Consider the following 9,522-nt stretch of genomic DNA (forward strand, 5'->3'; position numbering starts at 1 on the left):
CCAAAGTTTCAGGCCGTGCAGAAACGATAACCTGACTGGGTGTTCACGGCTGTGCGCTCCGTGGGCGGGTGTGCACGTATGTAAACCGTAAACATGTGAATATTCAAACCATGCTAATTTCTCCTAAGCCAGTGTGGGCTCTTCTTCTGCAGCTGTAGTCATTTGAACGTGTATATATGTATGTAAATTACTGTTCAATTTACAAGCAAAATACATATTGATGCAGCTACAACACCTGGAAACATCTGTGTGTGAAGAATAGTTAGCGAGCGAGCAGAAGAATGTAAATGAGCTGACTGAAACACACGCACAGTTGCTGAAATTAATGGAAGAAGGCGCTGATTTTTAACTAATACCTTACAGCAGATTGCTAATTCCTCACATAACCCAGCTTTGTTAGGAAGCTGGGGTCACAGCGCAGGCAGCAGCCGACATATGGAGCCCTGCTCAGAGGCCCAACAGTAGCATTTGAACCCGTGACCTTCTAATCGGCCGACCCAGAGCCCCGAGGACCGAGGATAAAACATTAAATTAGCTTTAAGTGGATAAATGGCGAAAATGGACGGCTAAAAGTAATGCATAAAGACTTGAATTAACTAGCAAAAAAAATGAATTATAGTTAGTTGAAAGAGATGAGCCACAATTAATGGATAAATGATCTCCTATATCAGCTCATTAGTGGCTCGTATATGGGCAAATGGTTGAAATAGATTCAAGAGAAATAATGAAATTGGTGAAATGGTGAGCGTAATGCAACGGATAAATGGTCAGATTTGCACAAAGTCTAAATGTTTGAATCGTCTAATGGCTGCCATTTGTTGTAGTGCAAACTGAAATAAATGAGCCTCGGCGGCGACCGTTCAGTTGTGCGACAGAGATGATTCCACTGTTCTACCCGTTCTATATCTTGTTAATTGTTTAATTCCAATCTGAAGTAAATTCAAAAGGACACGTTTGGAAGATGAGCTCCTGAGTTCGTCTGGCAGGTGTGAGGGGGCGTTTAGGAGATGAAAGCACGTGTGCAGGTCGACAGTCTATGAACTGGATTCTTCTGAAGGCACTTTGAATACCCTGTTCTTACCCTGGAGGTTTCCCCCTTTAGTTCCTGCTTCTTCTTCTTTTTTTTTTTCCTCCACAGCCGCTTTTTACTGTTAGCGGCATGTTAGTGTTTCTCTTTTATTCTATACTATTGTTCTCCTAAGTCAAATGCATTAATTATTCATCCATATTCGCCTTTCAAAGCTTTTCACTATGCATCCTTCCCAGCAAAGTGCCTATCAGCCAACAGGGCTTCAAAACAAGGTGCTCTCTGAGGGGGAGACAATATGGGAAGTACTCAACGTGAAACCACCGTCTATTCTTCCCCTTCAAGAGTTTGAGTGAGGAGTAAAGCAAATAGGGGAGGAAGTCCTCGATACTATCTGAGAGCCCAGACGGTCGATTCAGACAGTCAGGAACAGCCGGATCGCTGCGTCTATCAGCTCTGATCACTGTTGTGTTATTATGTGCACGGGGATCAAGGGAGGCTGGATCGGGATTGTTTGTGCAGTGGTGGTTATTGTTGTTCATGTTGCTTCTCCTGGTTAAATGTATTCAAAGTGGTGAACATGTAATTGAGAAAAAGACAGGTGAAGCTATTTGTAATCAGCTATACGCGCCGTGCAAAGCTTCTGCTGGCTTCCACAGGCCCAACAGATATGATATGCTGCGCTGAGCAGTGGCACATTTTGAAACTCGGTGAATAACTCTCTAAGGATCAAGTTTAAATTATGTATGTGCAGTTCAGAGCTGAGCTCTGTAAACAGTTATGCACTTAATGGACTAGATGACTGACAGCACCCTTGCCTATGTTGCAGTGTTTTTTTTCTTCCTCTGGGTTATGGGAAGGTTCACGCTTATATCAAATGGAAATGTTCTTTTTTTAAAGTAAAACTTGGCGGCGTCGAGCAGACTGGCAGCGTACAATCGCTGCCCAAAGCAAACAGAAGATTGTAGAGAATTATTAGTCCCCCTAAAAAGGTTTCAGGTAAGAAAAAAATACTTTAATTGAGAAAGAATATGCAAAATCCTGACAATAGAAACATTTTTCTTGACATTGTAATTTCCTGCGCGGGACATTTTTCATTGAATAACCATCAGGGGGGGAAAAAAAAACATTTTAACGGGGTGTCTTCAAGTTTAATTGTCAGGAAGCCTTTGACCAGAGCCGGCTGACATTGGATTTCACGCCACAAAGTAATTGCTTGGAACTCAGTTAGTTACAACATTCAAAGTGTAATATTTAAATTCTCTCTCACTTTTTTATTATTTTTGTTCTTTTTTTTTTGCGATCACTGTGTTCTAGTCTGAATAATGCAGCAGCACAATAGCCTGACAATATCAAAGGCTTTATGAATTAATGAACTGCAGACTATATGTACAAAGTCAAGACTTCTCTGTACAGCTGCGTGCCCACGGTGTTGCCATTCATCCTACACAAAGTACTCTATCGCGCTACACAGTCAATATGAGGGTAAATGAAGTCAATTTTTACAGTGGGCTCACATACTGTAAGCCCGAGGCCCGACAAAAGAGCGTTTCATACAGAGAGTATGAAAAGTACATGCTCCTTCCTACATGCAGCAAACTGTACATTTGAACCTTGCGCTGAATAAGCCTCCGGCCTTTTGTCCACCTTTTTACAAACCAACCGCTAAAAAATAGAATTACAGTCAATAATGTGTCCGTGTGAGTCTTTCTGGGTTTAAACTGTAACAGAAAAGAATGAGTCCCACTGGGGGGAACGTCACAGCAGCAAAGTGAGAAAGAACACACAAGTAGAAATGAAAGAGGCGAGGTATGTACGCTATATATACAATATGAATAAATTATTATCTCCACTCCTGTGTTTTGTTAGTGGACCATGCTCCATAGAAAGATTGTAGCTCTCACATGTGCACATATGTAATCAAAAAACAGAAGCACATAGCCCGCTCTCTAAATCCCACCACTTCTCTTGCAACAGGGGTGTCAGATTGCAGAAATTTTTATGTTAACCGTGCAGCTTTCGGTAGAATTCACACGCTTCTCCGCCTTGTTCAGTCGTCTGCGCATACATTTATACATAAGGTGTCGCCGCCCGGCCTGACACGCGGGTACATTTATGCAGACGAATAGTTGACTGACGCTTTAAAAGATCTTAGCTCACACCGAAGAAAAAACATCCTTCGTCGTGAGCAATCGCAGATCCCTGCAAACTGCATTGTACAGGTGTGCATTAGAACATAAAGAGACCTCCTTTGTTTCCTTATTAAATAAAGCAAATTTGAGCATTGCAGACGTGTCCAAAAGTGCACTTTTACACCTCATTGAAGCGGCGTTCCATTCACACACGGCATAAAGGCATACCTGCGTGCTTTTGACAACAAAGAAGCCGTGAAAGGATCTGAATTCTGTCTTATTCTACAAAGATCTTCTTTTTTTTTTTAAATAGCCTGGACAGAATTATCGCCGCGCCTGAAAAGTGGTGATAAATAAACGGATTCTAGTGATATTCCAAGCAGACTGCCGTCTTCAATTAGTATCACAGGTGTCTTCGATTTTAAAATATGTCATTCAGCCTGTTTTAATGGAGAGAAGCGCTCGCCGGGTTGTTTGGTATCATTATCGCGCCGAGCGTGGACGGGAGAGGAGACAGAGGCGAGTTGTCAGAGGAGATGAGCCTCACTCTTTTAAGAACACAGCTGCTGATATTATTTGGAGGTTTAAGGTCCGTTGGGAAGCAGCCAGCCTCCCTGGATGAGGCTGCAAGAGTTAAATCTGCTCCAAATTGACCAGGACGATGGTTCAAGTGTTGGAACTGGAACAGAAAAACTTCAAAACAGGACGCAAGCTTTTCCTCCTGACCTTAAAAATCAAGGTTGCACCACTTTCTAAATGGAAGAAGATGCAGGAAGTGAAACCCCCTTTTGAAAGATTAGCAAAAAAGAAGCTTGATTCGTGTTTGATAAAAATGCACGCAGACAAGTCGCAATCCTTCTGGGAGAGCGTCCTTTGGACAGATGAAATGAAATTAGCTCACAGAAGGAAAAAAAAAGTCGAGCTTTCAAATGAAAAAGGACGCCATCCCCACAGTGAAGCCTGGAGGAGGCTCGGCGGTGTCTTGAATTCGTGCGGGGTCGCGGTGAAATCAGAAGATAATCAAGGCCTTCTGGAGCGAAACCTAATGCACCAGCGTAGGCGAGCTCTGCTTCAGGTTGGGAAAAGGATCCAAAAGTTAGATCTAAAATCACCCGAGTAACACTGAACTGTTCTGCAGTGGCCCGCTGTGAGGGCTGATGTTAAGCTAATTGAACTTCTATAGAAAGAGCCTGAAACTCACAGTTGGTAGAAAGCACCATCAAACCGGCAAAGAAATGCAGCAGTTTGCAACCAGCTGTGTAGAAAAGGAAAAAAGCACTAGTTATGTAGCAGAAGTACGAATAAAATATGTAAATATTACATTGAAATAACAACACATTTCTGTGAAACATGGAAACGAGAAGGATGGAGGGGTTTTTTTGAGCTTATTTCAGAGAAAATTGGGATTTTTCTTAATTAAGTGGAATGGTACCAATACTTTTGGCCATGTGTGTTTAATCAAATCCCATTCCTTTGCTCCAGTTATATTTTATTCTGTTGCAAAGCTCAAGAAGTAAGGTGTCTAATTGGGAAGTGGGAGTAATTCAAATTCAGTTTTATGTCAAAAAAAAAAATATCCACACATTCTGTTATGCCCGCTGCGGAAACATTGACTTTAAAAGAAGGAATTAGTTATGATCGTTTTGTAGTGTTGCATCTTTTAGATTTTGTGAAAAGCTGTTATGAGGTTGGGGTTTTTGTAGCGTCTATTCTAATAACGCAGAAAAGTTGCAGCACCTTATCGACGTGTTATCGGGCCGCGTGGATCCGGGGGCGCCGCTTTCCTCTTGAACAGGATTACCTCTCCTTATGAAGGATGGCTTGCAGAGGTCTTGTGAGGATTTGTGCTGTTTTTCTACCGACACAGAATCTGAAACGGAGCTGAAATGCAGCATGTTTTGTGTTGTTACCTTCGCTGAACTTCGTAGCCACATACAAGGAACATATTAATCACTGATCTAATACTTGGAAATGAATACTTCATAACCACATTAAGAATCTTCCTAACATGCCCAATGCTAGAAATGAGATTATCACTTAGAACTACCATTCAGCTGCGGTGACTGTGGCCATCTGTACTATGGAAATTAGAAGACATTAATCTTGTTGTTTCGGCGGCAGGCCCGGGTCTGCTCCCGGAGTCTCTCGCGCTAATGCTGTTCTCTGGGATGACCTGATTGTCTCTAAATACCTTTACCTCAACTGATGGTGTTGTCTAGCCACGAGCACTGAGGAATATTATAATTTTCCAAAAGTAGGCTAGTCTCTCTGTCGGTATCACTTCAAACTGAAGCAGCTTTGGGCGAGTGGAAGGAGAAAACAACTGCCAGCTCTGAACCCATGTGTGAGGAAAAATGCACGACGATGCATTTTTTACCTGCTTTAGTTTGTTTTCAATTAACTCTGTCCGCTTCCTCTTTACCAGCACCAGCCCCGCGCACAAGTACTATCTGGCCATGGACCCGATGGGAGAGGTTCTGTACGTGTCCGACACCAGCAGCCGCAGAGTTTACCGGGTGAGGAACCTTGGCCAGCCAAAAGATCCATCTCGCAACCTTGAGGTAGTAGCCGGCACGGGGGAGCAGTGTCTACCTTTTGACCAGAGCCACTGTGGAGAGGGCAGGAAGGCCACTGAAGCTGCACTCAACAACCCCAGAGGTGAGATAATATACACAGTACATGAGAGGAACTCACTTTCTCAGGCAGGTCACAGCTGCTGTAGCCACAAGCATGAATTACATTTATCACATTTATCATTTCCAGGCTAATATATATAGATTTGTGAACAGCGCTCGCTGATCAATATTTATCAGCATTGCCAGTGCCTTAGCTGCAGGACCACGGCTTCGCCCGGGTTCTGCGAAGGTCAGTACTTTAGTAGCGAAGGAGCTCATTACACCAACATTTTAAGTAAAGTAGTTTGCATGTATTTCACCCCCAGCTCTCCATTTCGTTCTTGGCAGAGAGCAGTATGTTAAGTATCAGTTTTGAGATCATCACGGGGCACACCGGTATCATGATCTCATAAAAAGGCACTTTGATAACCCTGGAACTGGCTGTGAGACACCGTGGGCTTTGAAGCTTTTTTTTTTTTTCTCCTGGAAGTATAGCAACGGTAATCCACGTGGGAGTGCGATGATATCTTTTCAAATGACAATATTGTGATCACCCCTGAAAGGCCTCGCACGCGGTTACGTTACCGTCAATCCGAGATGCTCGCAGTGTCTCGTGACAGCGTTTACAATCAGTAGCCTTCTGAACCCCAAAGGAGTTGCTGAGCGTTTTTGTAAATCATTTATTGTTACATTTTTACCCACTGTGGGTTTAGTTTTCACTCCAACACACAGTCTCGCATCTCTATTGAAGCACCACGGCAACAAGTAGAGAGAACTGAAAATTGTCTTTCGTGCTGTATAACAAATTTATTATGCCATAAATAATGAAAAAGAAAACAACAACAAAAAATTGGATTTCTTTAAATATTTTACTAAAATTTACAGCATTTACAGCAAGTTACCCACAGGTGTGAACAATATCGGAGAAAAAGAACATCTGTGATCCTGGATGCCCTCGACAGATATTTTAATACTTACATTTTTTATTTGTTTCCATGCTCGTCTCCTCACTGCCTGCGATTGCACCGAAAACTCTCTGAATTTTTTTGTCACATTAGTGTTGGCTGCAGAGGAGTTTTTATTAATTGCTTCACGTTGCACCCAAAAAGCACAGAATGTCTCGTTCCCTGACAGAACCTGGTTAAATGCAAATCCTTTATTTTCATCTTTTTAATGAGCCAAGTAGAAGAATAAAGTGATTTTGGTAAAATATTATAATTGTAGGCTCGTATTTGGATGCTTTTTTCAATATATTACAGGAGAATAGCTCAAGGAAACATTATAATCCAACTTTTTACAGATTCTGGCTCTGATAAATGGTGTAATTTTGCAGATTTTTTTTAAGATTACATGCTGTTTCGGGGTTCAGAGGGTTAAACAGTGTCATGAATCCCTCCTGCATCACGTCTGTCAGTGGGCGATCACTGTTTCTATGAAGTCAAAGACTTGATAAATTCCCTTATTCGGACGAATTCTTTCCACCCAGATTAATACTGCGCTTTCTCAGTTATATGTAGATAATTAATCATCGGATAACACGCACGTTGAAGTAATGTTCTGCTTTGTCAGATTCCACTGTGATTAGATTTATTTGTTAAATTATATTTCTGACTGTGTTTACTGCTCGAATGGAAATAATACACAGCATACACGAGCCACAACATTAAAACCACCTGCATATGTCGCATAGGTTCCCCTTAATTCTGCTGTTGTGGCTCTAAAACATCAGACTTCTTTTGGTGTCCTGAGGTGTCTGGATGTTGGATCCTTTGGGTGCTCGATCAGATTGGGATCTGGGGAGTTTGGAGGCTGGTCAACAGCTCCTGGTCTTGATCCAAGAGTTGTTTTGTGAGGGCACACTGTCCTGCTGGTGGACTGCTTGTTTTATATATATATTTTTTGGCCTGTTTGGCTTTTTTTTATTAGATAGGACAGAGAGAGACACGAAAGTAGGGGGAGATGAATGGGAGAAGAACCTGCAGCACAGGGTCATGAGCGGGACTCGAACCCATGACCGCTGCATCGGGGAACTATAGCCCCTATACATGGGACACCAGCTCAACCAGGTGGTGGACTGCTTTTACTGTTAAGTGTGTTGAGTATGTGCACTGTTGCCTCGCAGCAAGAAGGTCGCTGGTTCGCGTCCTGGTGGGGGCACCGGGATTTCTGCGTGGAGTCTCCATGTTCTCCCCGTGCAACGTGGGTTCTCTCTGGGTTCTCCGGCTTCCTCCCACAAGGTCCAAAAACATGTTGAGGTTAATTGATGATTCTAAATTGTCCGTAGGTGTGAATGTGAGTGTGCTTGGTTGTCTGTCTCTAAGTGTAGCCCTGTGATAGACTGGTGACCTGTCCAGGGTGTCCCCTGCCTTCACCCTAAGTCAGCTGGGATAGACTCCAGCCCCCCGTGATTCTGGATGGATGGTCCGTGTCCAAAGAACATCCACATGAACTCCACCACGCAAGCTTTCCCAGCAGAACGTCGCACCGCTACGAGACGATTGGTTGCCGTTCGCTCCGCTTGTTGTGATTTTACACGAGCGTAAACTTTGCACGAGCGTTCCCGTTACGACTCTTTCCTGGGCTATGTTTTGACTAAAGAGGCAATCATTTTGTGGTTTATTTCTCACATAATTTGTAAAATGGCACTTGCACTGTAGCGCTTAGATATCCTGCGGCATTAAAATAATGCTTAATTGGTTGAAGGATCCAACTGTGTGCTGCCACAAAAACACCCCATCACATTCCCACCAAGCAGCCTGGCAAGCTAGGATGGATTGATGGATTCACGCTGGTTGTGCCTTTTTCCTCCACCCTGCCATCAGCGTTTTTAAAAATCTAAATTGATTTTAGCAGGCAACATTATTTTTTTTCCCCCTCCCTACTCTTTATTCATCCAATTTTTGTGATAATCATTGTTTGCCAAAGTTACTTTTAAAGGTAATTACTTAATTTACCCTATGTGATTAACCCCAAAAGTGACAGTTAGAAAATTTTAGTTTTTTAGATTTTTATTTTTTTTTGCCGTGGTTGTTCGCCAAACTACTGCCGGACCTTTCCCTTCGCCTCGTCGCAGCAGGAAAAGCACAGGTGTGACTAACAAAGCTAACAGTCGATTTAGGTGTTGCAGTTATAACGTCTGATGACGCACACTTGAATGAAATAAGGCCATCATTATTGGTTTTAGTGCACCTGTGCTTTTCTTGCAATAACAAGTCAAAATGTGTAAAAAAAACAGTTTCCTTTGTGGTCCACAGCGCTTCACGTAAGAGCAGCCTATTTTGTGTTGCATTGACTGATTCCACAAAGCCAAAAATTGCAGGACTTATAAGCCAATGTCAAAAGTACATTATTTAGAGGTTTGCTGCTTCTACTCCTGACCATTCACAGCAATACGGGACCACAGAGGTTGTGTGTTCGGGTCGGGTCAGTAGGTTGATTACATATGAGCATGCATGCTTTCCTGCACACCACGACTGACAGGCGCAAAGACAGGGCCAGTAAAGAGACAGACAGGCCTAGTAAAAGGTTTATGGATTGTTTTGATGGTCCGCTAGTCCACGGATGCAGCAGCCCACTGGGATTTGTACGTTTGATGGCCAGAACTTCACTGCACACACACTTATTCTGACTGATTACAAGTCAGACTCCGACATGACACCTAATTAGCCGTCGATGTCAATATTCAGCTCATAATTGCAGCTCCATCCATTATAAATAGAATATAGCTGACTCTGAATATAAATCTAGA

The 9,522-nt window shown here is 42.8% G+C and overlaps 1 protein-coding gene across 1 annotated transcript in view; it reads left to right on the forward strand.

Moving 5' to 3' along the window:
• tenm1 (teneurin transmembrane protein 1) overlaps positions 1 to 9,522 on the forward strand; it is a 188,147-nt gene that overhangs the window by 124,476 nt on the left and 54,149 nt on the right. The window contains exon 21 of the mRNA XM_008287438.1: positions 5,585 to 5,817. Coding sequence (XP_008285660.1) covers positions 5,585 to 5,817 — 233 coding nt within the window. The remainder of the gene's footprint in view (positions 1 to 5,584; positions 5,818 to 9,522) is intronic.

The sequence above is a fragment of the Stegastes partitus genome, unplaced genomic scaffold (assembly GCF_000690725.1).
Source record: "Stegastes partitus isolate 25-593 unplaced genomic scaffold, Stegastes_partitus-1.0.2 Scaffold500, whole genome shotgun sequence".
NCBI classification, from domain to species: Eukaryota; Metazoa; Chordata; class Actinopteri; family Pomacentridae; genus Stegastes; species Stegastes partitus.